The sequence below is a fragment of the Rhinolophus sinicus genome, linkage group LG02, assembly GCF_036562045.2.
Source record: "Rhinolophus sinicus isolate RSC01 linkage group LG02, ASM3656204v1, whole genome shotgun sequence".
Lineage (NCBI taxonomy): Eukaryota > Metazoa > Chordata > Mammalia > Chiroptera > Rhinolophidae > Rhinolophus > Rhinolophus sinicus.
Genome location: NC_133752.1, coordinates 126,277,485 through 126,299,801, shown reverse-complemented (window position 1 = coordinate 126,299,801; position 22,317 = coordinate 126,277,485). Strand labels below are relative to the sequence as shown.

At 35.4% G+C, this 22,317-nt stretch overlaps 1 protein-coding gene and 1 non-coding gene across 2 annotated transcripts in view; both read left to right on the top strand.

Moving 5' to 3' along the window:
* Positions 1 to 22,317, top strand: part of ACSS3 (acyl-CoA synthetase short chain family member 3) — a 140,771-nt gene that overhangs the window by 114,421 nt on the left and 4,033 nt on the right. Inside the window, exons 11-13 of the mRNA XM_019751290.2 lie at positions 1,466 to 1,529; positions 10,759 to 10,840; positions 13,455 to 13,577. Of these exons, the coding sequence (XP_019606849.1) occupies positions 1,466 to 1,529; positions 10,759 to 10,840; positions 13,455 to 13,577 (269 nt within the window). The remainder of the gene's footprint in view (positions 1 to 1,465; positions 1,530 to 10,758; positions 10,841 to 13,454; positions 13,578 to 22,317) is intronic.
* On the top strand, positions 8,456 to 8,558 carry LOC141570349 (U6 spliceosomal RNA). Its single transcript, XR_012494344.1, has one exon. It is a non-coding gene; the product is annotated as a U6 spliceosomal RNA (small nuclear RNA).

The following is a 22,317-nucleotide window of genomic DNA, read 5'->3' as shown; positions in this document are numbered from 1 at the left end:
ACTCCTTTTGTCAGAAAAATTGCTTTCGTATTGAGCCATTTTTAGGGGCTGATGCTTAAAGGAGATGTTAAACACATTTCCCTTTCAGTAGTTCAGTGCCATTTTTATATCCAGTTGTAAGAAAGAGTTAAGCTTTGATGCCTCATGGAATTTCAGTACGGAAGTTTCTCATTGTCTGAAAACCATTGCCTTACAGACAGCACAGTAAAACATTAGAAATAAAGTATTTATAACCAAGGATATATTGACTTTATGACTCATGATCTTTATGTGTTTTGTGGTAATTCAGAGATTCAAAAGCATAATGTAACGTTCAATATTATAATAAAAAAGCAGTATCCTTTTGGGAAAGGAAAGAAAACCATTTTTGTGTGAAATACATTCAATATAAAGTAACATTTAATTTCACATTCATTGAGTACCTTATGCAAGCTTGTCACTTTATTATTTTTTTTCAAGTAATGGTTTTACCAGCACTATGGGAAAGGAATTACTTCCATTTTTTAGATAGGGAAATTGAAGGGGTAATATAATGTGCTCAGGGGCACATAGTAAATTGGCCACTGTACTGGGATTTGCAGAAACAAAGATGAATTAGGCATGGTCTCCACCCTTAATGAACTCACAATCTAGTGGGAGACAGATAGCTACACTGCTAATAGTTGTCAGGATAGAGTTTTAAAACAAAGTGCTTTGGACACACAAAGAAGAAAGTGATTAATTTTTTTCTGGGGATAATGTTCTTTTCTCATATCTTCTTTCAATAGAATAACCTGATGGATGAAGCCACATAAAGAATCTATTAAAGCTTAAAACATGATGATACATCCTCATTTCCAGTTTTTGGTGTTTTTTTTTTTCTTTCTCCACTGAGGGTTACTGAGTGTGGATATAAGCTTTGATTTTCTAAAAATCTTTTAGGATTTTAACAGTATAAAACAAAAAGCATTGGGATAATATTTGAGAAGGTTAAATAGACCTTTAAGACTTATAAATAGATAGGAGGACTTAAATCAGAAAAATGGGATTTCCAGGATTTTAAATACTTTATTTTATTGCTTAAAATATTGTTTTTGGTGTTTTTTTAAAACCTTTACTTGTGTTGTCCTTTAATTTTTGAAAAGCTGAATATATTTTTAATGCTTTTGATAGAATGGAAGGATATGTTAAAATGTATATGAATATAAATGATGAAATTACTAGCATGTTTGAAATATGAGGTCTTTATTTCAGGGAGATTCTGAAGGAAAATTTATGATATTATTAGAAATCAAAAGCCTGTACTCTATGTGTTTTGTGAGACATTTTAGCTTTTTTAAATACATTTGTGGTCTCACAGGAATTAAAAGATACCTTTCTTAAGCTAGAATTTTCAGTGTTGAATACAGAAAATAATGGAAACATTTAAGTGTTAAGGTTATGCATTTTTATTTAAATTTTTATTTCTTTATATTTTACTTTGCAGTTATGATTTTGGATGACCACATGCAAAAACTGAAGGCTCGGTGTTTAGGAAATATTGTGGTAAAGTAAGCAAAATTTGCGATACTACTATTTTAAAGAGCAAGAATTCATATATAATATTAAGAAAATAATGAAATGCTTGCAATGATATTATTAGTGAGGAACTTACAGAAAGAGCTTCTGTATTGTTTGAGAATACACAGAACAAATTTAAATACAACTTTTTAAAAGATAAATCTTGCATCTTTTTAATAACTTTTTCTGATTATACAAGTAATGCATAGATGAGAAAAGTGATTTAAATACCAAAAACATAAAGAAGTAAAGTTTCTGTACTCTGACACTTCAACGATACACTGTTACTTTTGTAATATATTGGACTTTCCTCTTTTTGGCAAGCATTTTAGATTGTTGAAATAATTCAGTTTATTCTTATGTATTGCTATTTTTCCTTAACCCTGTCTCAGGGGTATTTTTAACTTTTACTCTGCCTCTTAAAAATGTTTGTACCCATTCTAGGCCTCTTTGTCTTTTTTTGAATATTTATTTATGATTATAAGTTATGCTGTATTGTATTTTTTTGTGTTGTCTTTTCTCCTTTTCTGATAATTACTATAGAACTGAATAGATTTCTAAGAGGTAATTATTGGATCAAATAGTAGCATAATATAAAATCCCTGACTCATCAAGTACCACAACCTCTTGCTAACATTTTCCGTCATTGTTCATTTGATAGGCAAAATGCTAAAATTTGAAGCAAAAAATTTTTAATTTACTTTGATTAAATCAATATTTCAAAATTGTTATGCTGGTGGAAGCAGAAATGGTAGTGGATTAAGTTGGGAGACACACAGTATGTGACATTTTAATAATTGATACAGGTTGCTTTAGTGCCTCTGATTAGCATGATGTTGACATTTTCACTGATACGTTTAAATTGAATGAGCTGCTAAAAATAAGGGACATTGCATGTCAACTCTTAGAAAAGTTTGTTTTCCCATTACTTGAAATAATTTTTTTTACTTGGCATTCTCAGATTGGTATAAGATGGTCTCAGGTTAATAAAACATTTTTAATTCTTTGGAAAATTAAATGAAAAATAGTAATTGAAAAATAATGTATTTCTTCAGGTACAGATACTTTAACCTTACAGATAGCTAATGGGAGATACATGTTCTGATGCAGTTCTCAAATTCTTATGGTATCAGTAAACATGCAAGCACTACATTACTTTTTTGAAGTTTAAATTTTAAGACATCTTTTTGGCAAATTAAATATTGAATATACCATTTGTAGACATATTTTTCTGAATCAGAATCCATGTTAACATACATCTGGTTGGAATTTGACCTGTAAAGGGAAAAATGTTGCAGGGGAGGGAGAAGGGCTTGCTGAAGAATTGATCTTCGCAAGATTGTGAGTGGATGTTTAGCTTGCTTAGGGAAGCACCTGGTTTTTAAGAGCATTTAGAAGTACTCTAACAGAGTACATTTTTATATAACCTTCTAACTGTCAGTGAGTCATCTATTTCATAAAGCAACTTTTTTTTTGCAAGATCCCAGTGGTGGCATTTGACACAGTAGACTCTGATACCTCCCTTAAGTTAATAGTAATATTAGGTATTTGAAAATATTATATATTAAATATGTAATATATTATTATAATATATACCAGGTAAGGTAGAAATAATCAGGAAAAAAGGTTCTCACAAAGTTCTCTCTTTAAAAAAAAAAACTAAACAGTTCTTGAAACCTTATTTAAGAAACTCATTTTTATCTGTGAGAATGAGTATTTCCTTTTGAAACCCACACACCGAGTAGCCATTCCACTTTAATTTATTGACTTGAAAATTACTCATGTATCCCTATGGCTGCTTGCAGTATGCTTAGGATGTTTTCATATTTAGCATCTATCAAGAAGACTTGTTTGCGTCAGTCCATAGCTATTCGGTGTGCACAGAGGTTGTACATCATTTACCTAGTACGGAAAATGACCAATGAATGTTTTTTAAGAGCACATGATAAGTAAATACTTAACTGAATTAAGTGAAAGGAAAAAGCACACCTCCTTGACTTAATAAAAACTATTGTGATTAAAATAAAAACCAGTGTGTAATTAGAGAGATAATCATTATTTCCCTGTAGATCGCATTTTAAAGAAGGTCTATGATCGGGAAGCAGGGTCCTTTCCAGAGACCAGCTACATGGCCCCAGAAAACACTTGGTGGCCTGTAAAAGGCGTTTTATTAGGGATTATATACCGTGTCCAGGGTTCACAAAATAGCTGAGATTCTAAGCTTTAAGAAATGCATTGATTTCCAAATTTGGGAAATATAGAATAAAAATGAATACATGTTTAGTTAAATATCTATAAAATTTAACATCATAACAATTTATTGTCAATTTAGTCTTCATAAATTTTTCATTTTATTTGCAAACAAGTTTTAGGTCATACTTTCTCACTTCCCATGATTTCTCAATATGTTCGATGATTCCTAAGAAATAATAACCAATGATAAACTACAGGTGTGGCTTTTGTCAAATGATTTAAAAAACAAAATTACAAGCTTTTCTTTTTTCAGAAAAAGATCCAGTTTGTATGTTATATTGCTATATTTAATTATCTTTGCATGGATAGATGGATAAGGGGTGAGGCCACTAGTAATAAGAATGACTTAGTCCAAAAGGGCCTTAAAACTGAGCGGCCATCAAAAGCCACTGCTGGGCGTGCTTTGTATAATAAAGTGGAATAGTCTTTGAAAGAACAATATTCCGTAATCCTATTTACGTTCACTAACTATCCTTATAGTGATTATAAAGAATAGAAGGGAAAATTTACATGGACTATTTGAAATGTATGGGGCTCAAAGTATGTTAAAATAAGTCAATAAAAATGATTATCGTTTTAATCCCACATTTGTTTGCTTTAGTAAGTACAGCTATAGCTTCCTGTTTTACTGTAAAATCAGTTATGAATAATATAAATAATGTTGGAGACTATCTTTCTCTGGCAGTTTCTTTAAAAATCTGAAGCTATAGTCATATTTCCATGTTTATAAGATAGTACTAAATGTAATGATTCATTTTGTTATATTAAGATGACTTATCACCAAATCAGAAAAGTGAAGTGTGGTAATTTTGAGAAAAACTTTTGACCCACTTTGGTTTTTCAAACCCTTTGTTAAGGCTTTCTAGAATTCCCAGCTTTGCTCTCCTGGTAATCCCTTAACTGGAAGGTAGACGTTTTAATGATTTTGAAACTACTATATACTTTAGGGTGTAATAAACAGGAATCCCGCAGTTTTCATAGATTACTTGCATGCATAGGGTTTACTTTTCCAGTAGAAGAGAAAACTACATGTCTGCATGGTTGTTAGAAAATTCCTTTGATTTTGAAACTTATTCTAGGCAGTTAATTTAGTGGGAAACTGTCCGAGTGTCACTTTTACTCTGCAGGGTCTGAGTGTCTTTTACTCTGATGCCTGCCAATTTCCCAGCCTCCAGATACTGAACTCTGGGTCCTTAATGATGTTTGTTCACATCTTTACAGCTTAGACGAGTGAATTCAGTCACTGTGTCTTGGGAGAGGGTCAGGACATCTTTCTTTTCATCAGTGTATCCTTTGAGTAAAACCAAGGATGTCATGTAATTGTAATGCCGTTCCTTTCTAAATCTGATGTACAGATTTTAGTACAATCTTTTAAAGCCTTACCACAACACTGTGAGGTAGACTGTGGGACAGATACATCCTCATTTTAGACATGGGAATCTAAAAACATCATTAGTAGTTACACAGATCGAACTCGTAATTATTACTCAGTCATTTGTCTGCCCAGAGAGAAAGAAATTATGGCCCAGTCAGTTTCTTCTGGGGAGACAAAAAGTAGCTTCATATGGAAACCTCAAGGAAAGCCTGAAGACCCCATAGGAAATACTGGGAGTGTAAAGTTGGTATCTAACTTCAGGATTCTCTAGGGAACAAGAGTTATGTCTTCAATTTATTTTTGTTACCATGGGGATTCCTGATGGAGCAGTGAACAAAGACCATACTTTATCTGGGATCAGTGGCATCGAGGACTTTTATAATTCAGATTGGCCAGGAATGTGTTACCTGCTACAGAGACAAATGGTCTCCTCCTCCCTTAGCTATTTAAGGATTTCTGTGCATTCTGATGCTTCCCTCTCACCTCCCACACACACGTGTCACTGCTGCCTCCCTGCCTCTGTTATCCTTCTTTCCCCTTAAGAATGGTCTCTTTGGAAAGGACATACTCTAAGAGGATCTCCTGATGCACTACTGGATGGGTTGTAACGAAACTCCCCTTGTCAGTCTGCTTGGAAAATTGGAAGAGTTGAGGAAGGTATCACAGAGTGGTGACAGTTGATCTTGGATTTGAAGGATAAGTATAGACATTAAACGGCATATTTCTTAGTATTTTCATAAATTTTCCTTCCTTCTGCCAGTCCAATGTATTTTTATATTACTGTAAGTACAGGAAAAAAGTGTTGTTGTTTTTTTTTATCACTTTGGAACAAGAGCCCCAGTCCACCCACTGTTCCAGAAGGAAGAGCTGCATTTAATGTAGAATAATTAGGATGGCAACAAGGAAGGTATTAATCTGGAATACAAAATTCTGCTCTGCGCTCTAGCTCGGATACACCTAACTTCTGTCTGGAGTTTATTGCTTCTCTTCTCACATGTTTTACTTCATTGCTACATATTCAAAAACACAATTCTGTAACCTTCTCTTTTCTGCTTTTCTTTAGGACGATTACACGGCATCTTCCAGGGTTCTTTCTTCAGAGTCTCTTTTCAATATTCAAATAACAACATCTGGATTTTTTAAGATACCAGACTTTATTAGTGAGCAACAAATAGCATTCCCTTAATTTATCCTGCTAATTACCAAGTGCAATTTTGCATCTTGCTTTCCAGTCTGTTCCTCAGTTATACTTGGGAATAATGAAGTAATATTCTGGGGGCATCTCAAAAGTGACTTGGGACAGACACCTATGCCATTTCCAGTGGGACCATATCTTAGCTAATGCAAGCGATCAACCACCATCTCTTTCATTTTATCTGCCCCAAATCCAAGGTTTTCATCCATCAGCATCCATACTGCCTTCTCCCAGTAAATGGAGGTGCCTAAATGTTTGTAATAATCATCAAAATGAATTAGTATTTAGTGTACTGAAATGATCTAAGTTTTGGTCCAGTTTTGATACGTGTGTCTTGGTGGGGGCGGTAAGAGGGAGGCATCAGAATGCAGAGAAATCCTTAAACAGCTAAGGGAGGAGGAGACTATTCATCACTGTGGAAGGTAATACATTCCTGACCAATCTGAAATATAAAACTCCTAGATGGCACTGATCCCAGATTAAGGATGGTGTATATTCACTGGCTCCTCAGGAATCCCCAGGGTAACAGAAATAAATTGAAGACATGGCTCCTGTTCCCCAGAGAATCCTGAAGTTAGATTCCAACTTTGCATTCCCAGTATAAAATCATCCATTCCAAGAGCTCCTGGCAGTACAGGGTTTATTGCCTGACAAACATCTTAAATGGTTACATTTTGTCAGTATTTCATTAAGTTAATGGAATAGACGTCATTCACGAAAGTCTTTCTCCTTATTTTAAAGATACTCATTTGTTGTTGTACACAATATGCCAGAATCTCCTTGTGTCTGAAACCAGAGTTTATATTTTTGTATCATTAATGTCTAACAGGGTGACTGAAGAATGCCAGGAACCTACCCAACAAATATTGATTGAAGGGAGAAAATAAATGCATGTGTTAATGCACTCATGCATGCGTGAATGAATGAATAAATGAATGAATGAATGAATAAAACAATTGTATAATTCCTCTGGTGTTTGTTTCTCTAACTTTCATATTTTCTTCCTCTCTCCATTGGCTACATCTACGCCAATCTTCCCCGTCCTAAATCAGCCTGCCTCTCTGCATTAAGCCACCAATTTATATCTCTCCTTCCAGTTAACCACAAACTTTTAAAAAGTGTAGTCTAACTTTGCTGCCTCCACTTACTTCTTGTTTCCTCCTCAATCACGCCAGTTATTGCCAGCTCCTCTCTATGGAAATGGCAGTCCTGAGGATGCTCAAACCATTTTAATTACTAAGTATCATGACCTCTGTTGAATCCACTATCACACAACATTTGCTTTTCATTTGACCTTGTTGAACACTCAGCCAATATTAAAACTGTGCTCTGATGGCTCCTAAGACACTACTTTCTCTTAGTTCTCATACACCTCTTATTTTATTTTTGTTCAATGGTCTTATTATTATTATTATTATTATTATTAGTCCTTCTCTAACACTGGTATCTGGCTTTGGATTTCTCCTCCTTATTCTGTACTCTCTGGATCATACTCTTAGTATGTTATTCTTAATTTCCAAGGTCTATATGTATATTCCAACTTACACAGACCTTTCTCATGGGGATGAGAAATGGTATAATAATCCATACTGTTCCTGTTCCTCAGAAAATTTATGAAGATATTTAAAGTTTCATGCAACAGCTGAAAAAGCCTGTGTCCTTAAAGCTTACGGTTTTGGAAGATGGCTACTTATACTTTAATCCTCTATGCTTTAATTAATTATAAGAATATAATTTATATATTACTTATTTCTAGTACCATGTTTTTCTCAGGAAGTAAGAGAAAACACAGATTATCTAGCATCTTCTTTGAAGAGTAGAGATTGCAAATTAACCAACTTCTGGGAAATAAAATATTCCCTTTCTTGCCAGTAACACTCTTACCAGAAAATGCTAAATGCTTGGTCCCATGTACATACCTGAATTAAGTATATATTAGGCCACCAGGAAATTCCATGTTCAGTACACTAAATACTATCATTTGGATTATTATTGCAAACATTTAGGTATCTCCATTTACTGTGAGGAGAAAGTATGGATGCTGTTGGATCAAAAGCTTGGTTTTGGGGCAGATAAAATGAAAGAGATGGTGCTTGCTTTAGCAGCATATATACTAAAATTGGAACAATACAGAGAAGATTAGCATGACCCTTGTGCAAGGATAACATGCAAATTTGTGAAGCTTTCCATATTTAAAAAACAAATGAAAGAGATGCTTGTTTAACAATATGTCCTCCTATATATATAGTTTTTAGTATAGGCAATGTTATGTGTTTAAGGATTTGGATCAGAATTTCTGTATATCAGCAATTGGGTGGCACTAAGAAAAAGCTGCTCACATTAGGCCTGAAATGTGAATTCTAATTTGCCTCAGACCCCACCACTCTCTGTTGTCCCCAGTCCGGCCTGAATGTCAGTTGCCACTTATTATCACAATTACTTTTTATTTTTATTATTGTTGGGAGATACATTCTTATACCCATGTGCCTGTTATAAAAAAAAAAATGTTGTCATGAAAGACAGAAACGACTACATATCATGATATATTTCTTGGAAACAACTGAAAATTATTCATTTAATATGCGAGCAGAATGCATCTCCATCAGATTTATTGTTGTTTATTTTACACTTAGTTGGCTTCCCTTATCAATGTTATTTCTTTGGGCCCATATTGGTTTTTGATTGACCCCCTCATCTTAGTGTCCTCTTTACCTCTTTATCCTCAGCATCCTGAAAATGCTGCGAAATTGAATGAGTTTTAGTGGTTGCCCCATGTATATTTTATTTTAATGTTTAATAATCAATGATTTTTTACACTTGCTTGTAAAATATTAAGAACTAAAACAAACTGATGGAGTTAAATTATATATGTGGTGATTTAGAAGGATAACATAGCAACATCAGTTAAAAGCATCTGAAGGGATTACCTGCTTCAGCTTGCTGCCTTCAGCAGGTTTCCTGATAAACAGTAATAGTAAAAATAGCAACAGCAACAACATAGCCATATCTCTGTAGTTTTTTTTTTTTTTTACTAGATTACAAAATGCTGTCACATACATTTTATGTAATTACATGAGCTCCAGAAATGTAGGCGTAGTATTTTCCCTCCATCTTAAAATAGTACAAAAAGAAGACCTAGCATGGGAGCACCTGCTGGGAGGCCGGACGGGGTGGAAATGGGCAAGCGCAGCTGCGCTGATGATCCCACTTGTCACCTGATCCCATGTTCTGCCTGACAGAATGTGACAATACCATTCGATGTCTTGGAGGTCTGATATTACGGTGACGGGTGTGTGACGGTGCCTCATGTGGGCAATAGCCATGTCTATTTTGTTTTCGATTTTCTCACCATCAGCACTGTGAAGTCATGGCTTCACCTGAGTATTTTTATTGTGTGAGTACAGGAGGGTAGGTTTTTGAAAATCCTTCAGTTTTATGGCATCTAAATTTCCAAACTATAAAGCATCTAAAAAGTTTCCATGTTCAGAAGACACATTGAGTGGTAAATTTTTGTTAGGTGGCACTTCCTACAGGGAACTTATATGAGAATTTTAAAATTTATTTATATGAAGATGATAGATAGATAGATAGATAGATAGATAGATAGATAGATAGATAGATACTAGATAGATAGAGCCCTTGCCATGTGTATAACACCAGTTTGGTACTATGGAGGAAAGAAGGGACTGTAGGAGGAATTTGGTTAGAAAGAAGAAATATATGCTACCTTCCATTTTATATGCTCACATATCTTCATGTGTTCATAAGAAGGAGAAATCACATAGGTCTGGATGTTCATGAAAAGAAAGAATAGCAGAGAGAATAGTGAGAGGGAATTCTCAGAGGCGGGAAGCACGCTGATTGTGAAAATAATTTTGTTCATGGGATGTTTCATTGGAGCATTCCATTACACGAAGAGGCAGGCAAAAGTGGCAGTTGGTACTTTAAAACAAAATGTATTTGTCTATGGTGGAAGGCTATTTCTCTTAAAAAGTAATTCACTTGAAACCTATGTAATTTTACTAACAATTGTCACTCTAGTACATTTTAATTTTTAAAAAAAGTAATTCAGTTACACATTTTGGTTTATTTTTTCAGATGCTATGCTTCTTATTGGAACAATGATTGCAGCTAATAACTATATGAATGCCAAATGTGTGCCCTTTTGTGCCTTTTCCTGCAACTGTAGTCATCCCTCAACGACTCTGCTATGTCATGGTCAACTATTAATACTTCAGCCTCAATTAGACATGATCTGTCCAGCAGATTTAGGGGTCACACTATAGTATGAAATTTAAGTTGTAATTATCCATCACACTGGAAAATTATTAGTTCTAATTAATCTCTCTTTATTACCACTTTCATCATAATTCTAACTGCTCTGTTTTTATACAAGGTTGCCATTACCGCCTGGGGCATTTTCAGGACTCTGGAAGAATCAGGAGGCATTCAAGCATTTATACTTCGAAAAATTTCCTGTAAGAACTTTATTATACTTTTTCTTTTACTTTATTATATACTTCTCTATAGTTATTGCCTATTAAATTGAGCAGCTCGCTCCTAGAATTATAGATCACAAAGCAATTTTTAAAGGTTGTCTGGACCAGATTCCAGATCTCAGGGATAAGAATGCCCAAACCACAAACGTCTAAATAAGTCATTTTTATATTTGTTTTTATCAGTCTCTGGACATAGACATTTCTCAGTTCTCTCAGCAGCTATTCCTGGATTTTTTTTTTTTAAATTGGGGAACAGTGTGTTTTTCTAGGACCCATCAGCTCCATGTCAAGTTGTTTTTCAATCTAGTTGTGGAGGATGCAGCTCAGCTCTAAGTCAAGTCATTGTTTTCGATCTAGCTGTGGAGGGTGCAGCTCTCTGGCCCATGTGAGACTCGAACCAGCAACCTTGGTGTTAATGAGCACCTTGCTCTAACCACTGAGCCATCTCAACTCCAAGCTCAAGCCGTTGCTTCCCACTGGTCCATGTGGGACTCGAACTGGCAACCTTGGTGTTATGAGCACCGCACTCTAACCACTGAGCCAACTGGCTGTCCATCTGTGGCCCAGCTCCAACTCAAGCTGTTGTTTTCAACCTAGTTGTAGAGGGTGCAGCTCACTGGCCCCTGTGGGAATCAAATAGGCAACCTTGTTGTTAAGAGCTAGCGCTCTAAACTGAGCCTTCCGGCTGACCCTGATTCCTGGATTTTAACTGCCCTCGGTATCAGGAAATTTTTTGTGAAGTTAAAACTTTTTTGGGCTTTCTATATTATGTCTTCCTTTGGACCTCTATGCACAGACTGAAAGCACCGGGTCAGAATTGTATGCTATTATTAGGACCACTTTACCTGCTCTGCTCCTGGTCATGTGAGCAAAATTTGGTTTGTCAGAAGTTGTATTTTTTCATCCCTGTACCTATTTTTGGTATTGTTTCCTGAGTATTCTCAACTCTTTATTTTAAAATACAGAGCCAGTATTCTCAACACCCAACATCCAGTGTCCTAGAAAACGAAAAGTATCTTCCTGTTTTCTGTTTTCCATTTACTTGTTATTCTGTGCCACCGTTATGTTTTTTGTGTTTATAATAGCACTTTATTTATAATACACATCAGGGTCCAACAATCACCCTTCTGCTATCTTTCCATTTCTATTTCCCTGAGAGAGATACCTGGTCCTTATTGTGCACAAGGTAAAAAGAATGAATGATTAGAATTTCATTTAAAAAGTGAATCTAAGTGTTTAGCATTCTATCTTTTTTATTTGTGAGGTGAAAGACAGCTAACCTAATCAACGAGATGAATGACAAGAATTAAAATAGCTTCATTTAGAAAGAGATCTCAGAGCTAAATGACCTCAGTAGCCATGATTAAACATGACCCTGAGGGACTTGGCAGGAAAGATTTGTCAGTACATTTGACTCCAGTCGGCCCAATCTATCTGCCTGATGGGTCACAGTTAAATCCTCAGAATACAGGTATGATTAATTGCAACCTGCCATGGCAAATAATATATGCATGTGGTTTTAACGTGATCACCTTTAAGATTGAAAGCTCCTTCAAAGCCCCAGTTTATGATGAAACTATAGGTAGTGTCTTTAGACTCTGTCTCATTACCCTGACCTCAAAGCTCTCATAAGGGGTTAATAACAATTCAGAAGGGCTGAATAACTTGCACACAGCTTGGAAGTAACAGAGCTAACATTTGAGCCCATGTTGTCTGGCTCCAGAGTCCATAATCTTTAACTATACTCCAGAATGTCTCTCTAATAGTAATTGCAGTAAAAGCGCCAATTATTGAGGGCTCATGATGTGCCAGGGTCTGCCCTCTTTATATACACCATCTCCTTTATGCTTCACAAAAGACTTATTAGGCATAGTTCGTTACCCCATTTACCGGTAATAGATGGGTATACTGAACATCAGAAAGATTAAGAAACACAAATAGTGACTCATTGGGATTTCCTAAAGTCCATGCTCATAAACATAGGTATCGAAACAACTCAGAAGCATTAGGGAAGTAATATTTCTTTCTTTCTACTTATTCTTCTTGATTCTTCATTCTATTGTGTCTTCTGTGCCAGTGAAGATGTGCTGCTACTTTGAGTTGATTAAAAATAAAATTTCATACTAATACTTAACTATAATTTCACTGAAGCTCTAGTTTAATCCAAATGCATGTGAATAAACTGTATTCTGTTGTGTAATTATTCAGAGAGCTTTAAAGCTTTTGAAAATTAACACAATTAAAGGAGAACTCTACCAAGGAATTACTTTGCAATACCAAAGTATATTGGAAATATTTAGCTATTACTTCTCAATTAAAAAAAGGAAATTAAGGTCATAAATTTTGCAATTCTAAGTTCAAACACTTAAATTAAACATGTATAAGACACTTTAATTATTTCTGGTTATTAGAGGAGCAAAGAGATTCTAGTAAGCTTTCAGAAGTAATTAAATTCCATAGGCTAGTTAGGGGAAAAAAATCAAATGCATACAGAAAATTCAATTCTATCACATTGTATATTTTACCAAGCTTACACATGATTACAGTACCTTCCAGTACATGCTAATTAGACATTATTTATTCTTATTTTCAGGGATACTATGACACCATGGATGCTGGTTACATGGATGAAGAAGGCTATTTGTATGTTATGTCTCGAGTTGATGATGTGATAAATGTTGCAGGTCACAGGATTTCTGCAGGTGCCATTGAAGAGGTATTGATGGATATTGGTCTTCTCTTCTAGGTAATGTTTAGGAGCAGAGCTGAGTGGGAGTCAATATCAAGGTTAAGTCATTCTGCCTGGAAAATTGCCGCACCCTTCATTTGAAGCAGAGGCTAGGTTACTCTAGTATGTTCCTCACCTCACTTCCTCTCCTGTGGGTTTTCATGTTCTCCTACTCCCCCATTCCTGTCTGGGATGTAGTGTTTGAAGCACTTTTATAATAGCACTTACATATAGTTGTTATTTATGGGAGAGTCTACATATGTATTTGCTTCTTGATACGTGCTACTCGATTGCTTCTAGCTTCTTGATTTGCTTCTGCTTGATAACCAGATTTGCATATAATCCTTAAGTGGTGTAAATTTAAAAAAATTATTGTATGCTTAAATCCTGAGAATTTTCTTCCTCTGTAAATTACAAAAAGTCCCAGAAGACTTTTTAAAAACGTTTTTAATTTTTCACCTTTACATAGAGTAAAATCCACGTTTTTTGTTGTATAATTCTGAGTTTTTTACTTGTATAGATATTTGTAACCATTACCACAGATAAGATAGAGAAAAATTTCAACACTACCAAAGAATTCCCTCATAATGTGACTTTTGTTTTCTGACCCTCCCTATCTCCAACTACTGGTAACCACTGATTTTCCTCTGTTCCTATATTTTTGCCTTCCCTAGAATGTCATATAAATGAAATAGTACAGTATGTAAGCTTTCGAGACTGGGTTGTTTCATTTAGGGAAATACATTTGAGATCCATCCAAGTTTCTGTGTATATCAATAATTTGTCCTTTTATATTGCTATGCAGTATTCCATTGTGTGGATGTACGACCAGTTTATATATCCATTCACCCTATAAGGGATATTTGGATTGTTTCTAGTTTGAAGCCATTACATATAATGCTGTAATATACATTCAAGTACAGTGTGTGTGTGTGTGTGTGTGTGTGTGTGTGTGTGTGTGTGTGTATGAAAATTACTTTTCACTTCTCTAGGATAAATACCTAGTTTACTGGGTTATACACTCAAGTGTATATTTTGGTTTATAAGAAACGGCCAAATTGTTTTCTAGAGTGGCCATGCCATTTTACATTCCTAGAAGCACTGCTCAAGGGGGTCCTATTTCTTCCATCCTTATCAGCACTTGGAATTTTCATTATTCTTTATTTACATCATTCTAATAGATACATAATGATATCTCACTGTGCTTTTAATTTGCTTGTCTGTAATGACGAATATGTTGGACATCTTTTCACATACTTATTGGCCATCCATATATCTTTTTTTGGTGAAATATTTGTTAAAATCTGCCCATTAAAAAAAAAAAAAGGTTGTTTTCTTATTGTTCAATTTTGAAAGTTCTTTAGATATTCTGGATACAAGTCCTTTTTCTGATATGCAATTTGAAAATATTTTCTTCCAGTCTGTGGCTGGTCTTTTTATTCTCTTAAAACTATCCTTAACAGAGCAAAAGTGATTTTCATATTGATAAAGTCTAATTCATCAAATTTTTCTTTTATAAGTCATGATGTTGGTGTATCTAAGAATTCTTTCCTAACCCAAGGTCATACATATTTTCTCCTTTGTTTTCATCTAAGAGTTGTATAGTTTTACATTTTACATTTAGTTTTATTATTTTACATTTTATATCAGTTGGCATTTACATTCTGAGGGATATTTTTGTATATGGTGCAAAATGTAGATGGAGGATTATTATTTTTTGATATGGGTGTGAATTATTCCAAGCATCATTTGTTGCAAAGACTGGCATTTCTCCATTGATGTGCCTTTGTCCCATTATCAAAAGTCAGCTGACAGTATTTACTGAGTCTATTTCAAGAGTATCTCTACTGGGTCTATTTCTAGAGTATATCTTCTGTTTCATCGACCTTTGAATTTATCTTTTTCACTGATACTATTATGTCTTGACACTATATAGCTTTATAGAATTTCTTAAAATTGAATAGTGTCCACATTTACTCTTCTTTTTCATAATTGTTTGGATGTTGTAGTATCTTTTCTATATGTATTTTAGAATGAGCTTTTCTATTGTTACAATAGATTTTGATGGGGATTGTGTTGAATCTATATAGATTGATTTGGGAAAAATTATCTAACTATACTAAATCCTCCAATTAATGAACTTTGAATATTTCTTCATTAACTTAGGTCTTTTTGATATGTTTTGTCAACATTTTGTATTTTTAGTTTACAGATTCTGGACATAATTTTGTTAGTTTATACCTAAGTGTTAAGTTTTTTTAGCTATTATAGATTTTTTAAAATTTCGGTTTCCAAATTTTCATACTAGTGGAAATATATTGATTTTTATAAATGGATATGTATCTTATGATCTTGTTAAATTCTCTTATAAGTCTTAGCCTTTCTCATTTGTTTGTTTTTGTACATTCCTTGAAATTTCCTATGTAGATAATCAAGTGGTCTGTGAATAGAGACAGTTTTAGTGTTTTCTTTCCAATCTGAATATCTTTTTTTGTTTTCTTGCTTTTTTTTAAAATAAATTTTTATTTTTCAATTACAGTTGACATACAATGGGAGTTTTATATTAATTTCAGGTGTACAACATAGTGATTAGATATTTATGTAACTTATGAAATGATCACCCTGATAAATCTGGTACCCATCTGACACCATACATAGTTATTACAATATTGTTGACTATATTCCTTATTGTATATTTTACATTCACATAACTATTTTGTAACTACCAATTTGTATTTCTTAATCCCTTCCTCTTTTTCAGTCATTCCCCCAAGCCCCTGCCCATCTGGCAACCATCAAAATGTTCTCTGTATCTATGAATTTGTTTCTGTTTTGTTTGTTTATTTTGTTCCTTAGATTCCACATATAAGTGAAATCATATGGTATTTGATATTCTCTGTCTGACATACTGCACTCAACACAATGCCCTCTAGGTCCCTCCATGTTGTTGCAGATAGCAAGATTTCATTCCTTTTTATGGATGAGTAATATTCCATTGAATAAATGGACTACGTCTCTATTCATCCGTTGATGGACCCCCAGGTTGCCATCATATCTTGGTTATTGCAAATAATACTGCAGTGAACATATGGATGCACACACATGTCCCTTCGAAGTAGTGTTTTGGATTTCTTCTGATAAATAACCAAAAGTAGGATTAGTGGGTCCTTCTTTATCTCTTTTTATAGCCTTTGTTTTAAAGTCTATTTTGTTTAGTATAAGTATTGCTACCCCAGATTTTCTGTTTGTTTGTTTCCATTTTCATGAAATATCTTTTTCCATCCCTTTACTTTCAGTCTATGTTTGTCTTTCAAATTGAAGTGAGTCTCTTGTAGGAAGCATATGTCAGGGTTTGTTTACTTAACCATTCAGCCACCCTCTGTCTTTTGATAGAAGCACTTAATCCATTTAAATTGAAAGTAATTGTTGATAGATATGTAGTTATTGCCACTTTATTATTCATATTTTTTAATCTTTTTCATCTTCTTCTTAAAGAAGTCCCTTTAACAATTCTTGTAATACTGGTTTGGTGGCAGTGAACACCTTTAGCCTTTTTTTGTATGGGAAGCTCTTTATCTGTCCCTCAATTCTAAATGATAGCCTTGCTGGGTTGAGTAATCTTGGTTGTAGGTCCTTTATTTTCATCAATTTGAATATTTTGTACCAATCACTTCTGGCCTGTAAAGTTTCTGTTGAGAAATCATCCGACAGTCTTATGGGAGCTCCTTTGTAGGTAACTAACTGCTTTTGTCTTGCTGCTTTTAACATTCTGTATTTAAGTTTTGGCATTTTAATTATGATGTGTCTTAGGGTGGCCTGTTTGGGTTCATCTTCTTTGGGACTCTCTATGCTTCCTGGGCTTGTATGTCTGTTTCCTTCTCCAGGTTAAGGAAGTTTTCTGTCATTATTTTTTTTAAATATGTTTTCAATTCCTTGCTCTCGCTCCTCTCCTTCTGGTATCCCAATGATGAGAACATGGGTACACTTGATATTGTCCCTGAGGCTCCTTAAGTTATCCTCATTGTTTTTTATTCTTTTTTTCTTTTTGCTGTTGTGATTGGGTGTTTTCTGCTACCTTGTCTTATAAATTTCTGTTTCAGTCCTCTGCTTCATATAATCTAGTATTGATTCCCTCTAATATATTATTCTTTTCAGTTATTGTATTCTTGACTTCTGACTGGTTCTTTTTTATATTTTCTAGCTCTTTCTTGAAGTTCTCACGAGCATCCTTCCAACCAGTGTTTTGAACTCTGTATCTGGAAGATTTGTCTCCATTTTGTTTGATTCTTTTTTTTTTTCTTTTTAGCTTTATTCTGTTCCTTCATTTGGGACATGTTTCTTTGTCTCCTCATTTTGGCTGCCTCCCTGGGTTTTTCTATATATATTAGGTAGAGCTACTGTGTCTGCTGGTCTTAGTCGAATGGCCTTATGTACTAGGTGTTCTATGTGGCCCAGTGATACAGTCTCCCTGGTCACCTGAGCTGGGTGTTTCAGGAATGTCCCTTGTGTGGGTTGTGTGTGCCCTCCTGTTGTAGTTGAGCCTTGGATGATATTTGCACATCAATGGAGGGATTAACCCTCAGGCTGATTGGGCCAGTGAGAACTGTCTGTGACTACAGTGGAGGAGCTATTGTGTGGGGACTGACTCTACAGAGCAGGATTCCCTTTAGAAGGCTCTGGTGACTGCCCAGTCTGCCCTTTGGGTGAGTCATTTGTGGAGGTGGTTGGGTGTTGCCCTGGTGTGCTCTAAAGCTTGCCACTGGGTGTGTTGGTTCTGAGGCCTCTTGGGAGGGGCTCTGTTGCAGACCAAGTTTAGCCACTGCCTGTGCCCTGCGTGGGGCCACTTGTTATGAGTTACAAAGTGATCTGCAGATGATTGCCACTTGTGCTGGGTTATGAGGTGCCTGTGAGAAGCTGAGCTTTGAATCGAGGCTGGTTTCTGCTAGTGCTGGGCTTGGGGCTGCTTAGCAAGAAGTACAGGACATAGCGAGGCCAGATGCCAGTTGTTTGTGGTTTGTGATCCTTTGAGAGATTTAGTGAAGTCCACAGCTCATGCATATGGAAGGGCATTAGTATGGAAAAGCCATTGGAAGTGGCTTGGGTGGGTCCAGAAGTTGGATGGGGCAGGGCTTCAGGAAATCTTCAGGTTGCATGGTGTTAGCCAGATTGATGGAGAATTAGACATGGTGGCCACCTGTGCATGCAGGCTGAGTTATGAGGAGGGCTCAACAAAGGAGCAATGACTTTTGCCAGCACTCTGTCTGGGAGGGAGCTGTCCCTCCAGACCTTGCCTTGAAGGCAGACAATTCAATTCACTCCGTATGTTCTTGACTGCTTTGGAGCTGCTGCCCCAGTGCTGTAGCTCAGAGTGAGTGAGTGTGTCAATGAGTAAGTCTGTGTGTGGGCCCTTTAAGAGGAATGCCTGAGACTCTAGCTCTCCTTGTTTCACACAAAAGTGGCAGTAACCAGTAACAATGAATGGTAGGCATTTATCAGGCCTATACCATAACCTTTATATACCTAGTGTAGGTGAGACAATTACCATTTAAGTTGTACCACATCTTTGGGGTATTTAAATGCTTGTTAACCATAGATGCTTTATGGAATTCATATGGAGAGAATGTATGAATGTAGCTTTTGACTGTTTTCCCCCATAGGACATTGGGTTGGCTTCTGTCCCTCCAATGTAGCCAAGGCATATTTTGATGTTTTCTTTTTTAACAATTCAGTTGGTGAAATAATCATTTGGCATGCCAGTATTGTTTGTGGGGCCAACATGGAAAGCTGCCTCCCTTCCTTTATCATATCTTTTTAATATTGATAGATTAATAATATAATATTTTATCCACTGTAATAATGAACCTCATTTATAGATGACGTGGAATTCTAGAAAATGATTATTTCTCACAGATTTTTAAAGAATTTATCTGCAGTTGGCAAAAATGACAAACTTTGATATTATAGGGAACTGTGTTATATATTACTTATGATTTTAACATACTCCCTGCCCTTATATAAAACTAGTCAACATTTTCCCACCCATTTCTAAAAACACTAAGACCGAAGATGGAAAAGAGGCGAAATTTAAATAGCAAGGTGAAGGAATGGTAAACTAGAAATTTTGACATTTACTTTAGTTAAAATTACAGCCTTACTAGTTAGGTGACAAAATTTCTGGATAATTGATTTTATAAAAAATTTAAAAATCTCAGGTATAGAGGCTCAGGGCACCAGTGAACACTTTCATAAATGATTTGTTGACAATTAAAATTCTGGATAGCCAGGTAAAATATTTTTTCTCTACTTACTAAAATGGGAATAGTATATCAGAATTATAGGATTGAGTCTACCACATCTATACCCTATCTGCTGTAGAGAAAGTATCCTCTTTCATGAACTAGTTACTGACCACACTAACTACCCAAACAAATCTCTGACAATAAAATTTGTTTCTACTCTCAACACGTGGACCTAAAACGTAAATAAGACCTTCACAAATGGGAAAGCTCTTTGAAGCATATTGAGAGTTCAAATTGAAGCAGTGGGAGAACATGGTATTGTATGGTTTGTGTAATGTGTATTTTGCAGAAGCTTTTAAGTCAGGCCCAACTAATGGAAATAGGCCATGGACATCTTTACCTCAGCAATGAAGTGAATAAAACATATAGTACAACAATCATTTATTTAACATGTGCTATTCTCAGCAACGTAGAAGTGCAAAACCAGGTGGATGAGAACACAACTCAATACTTCAAGTGGATGCTAACAATAGGATATAGGAGAAATGTTGATTTGTATGTTTAATTAAGGCCATGTGAGAAAGTACACTAGCTTTGTTCCAAACATTCTAGCTAGTCATTGAGTCTTCCAGGAGTTCAGAGAAGAGAAATCTCATTTTCAACTTGGTTTAATTAAATTAAAAAAAAAATCATGGAAAGTTTGGCACTGGAAAGTGGCAGATCCCAGATTCTGTTGATTTTTGTCCTACCTCCCTGGCTGTGCCTTTTTTAGTCTAGTTTCCCAGCTTCTCCTTTTTCATGTAGCCATTAAATGTTGGAGTTTCTTACGGCTCTCACTCTTCTCACTTTCACCCTAAATAATCTCATACATGTCCACAGCTTTCATTAACATTTATACATTAATGACATTCCAATGTGCATCTCTAGATTAAGACTCTCCTCAGATCCAACTGCCTTGACTCAGATATCTCAAAGGTACTCCAGTGGAACATCTCCAAGACTTATTACGTGACCTTGTCTCCCAAGATGAGCTATCACTAGCAATTTCTTGCTTAGAAAATGACACCATTATCCACCCAGCTGTTCAAACTCAAAACACGGAATCATTTGTAACCTCTCTGCCTTCTTCTTGCTCCATATGGAATTTATCAAGTTTAGCCCATTTTACCTCTAAAGAAACTCTAGAATTTTCATACCCACTACCGTACTGTAGCCTCTCACACTGTGATACTCTCAACAATCCTCTATTTTTTCCACGATGAAACAAATTTGTGTTTTTCAAAATCCACCCTGAAATGAAAGAGGCCAATCTGAAAAAAGCTATATACTGTGTGATTCCAACTACAGGACATTGTGGAAAAGAACTTCAAAGGTAGTAAAAACATCATTGCTTGCCAGGTGTTAGCAGAAGTGAGGGATGAATAGGCAGAACACAGGGGATATATAGGGCAGTGAAACCATTCTGTAAACTATTATAATGGTGGATCCATATCCTGAAAACAGATAGAAAGTACACCACCAAGAGCACACTGTAATGTAAACTGTGGACTAAGGTGATAATGGTGTGTCAATGTTGATTCATCAATTGTAACAAATACACCACTCTGGTGAGGGATTTTGATAGTGGGGAAGATTGTTCATATGTGGGGGCAGGAGGTATTCGGGGATTTTCTGTACCTTCCGCTCAATTTTGCTATGAACCTAGCACTCTAAAAAAATAAAGTCTGCTTTAAAAATCTGTTCTGATTTTCCATCTCTTCCTTAACTCCTGGAAGGGCTTTACTAACTTCCCAATGCTGCTAAAATAACAGCTGGATGTCCTTAGCCCAGCCTCTCCTTACCTCTGCAGGTTAATTTCCTCTTGTACCATTCTCACTCTTGATCTTGCTTTTCAGCCACAGTAGTCTCTTTCAGGTGTGAATGGTATGTGCCCAGTTCATCCACAGGGCTTTCGTGCCCCTCCCCTCCTTGCCCAATTAACATCTGCTAATCCTTTAGACCTGAGTTTATTGCTATTTCCTAAGGGAAGGCTTCTCCGAGATCCATATTCTTCTCCCAAGTTTGTTACTTTTCCTATATCTCTCACGTGAAACACTCAAGTTATTTCCCCAAAGCCTTCTTCTTGCTCCATATGCAATTTACCATTTTTATATTTAGACATTCATAATAATTAAATATTTATGATTATTAATATTGATCTCCCTACTTAGATTATAAACACCATGAGAGTGCTTTTCCTCATCACTGAGCCTAGTGCAGTGGTTGGAGCATAGGACGTATTTAGAAAGCATTTGTTGAATGAATGAGTAGAAGAAGGAACGAGAACTGCCAAAAGAACTGGTGGTGTATTTGCTCACTGTTTACTCGAGGCAAAAGAGATTTGCAGTCACTGAAATATGTATTACTTTCTCAGAAAAGGACTTTTGAATATTCATTTATAAAAGTCCCATCACAGCAGAAATGTGTGTGTTTTTTTAAACCTCGCTTCT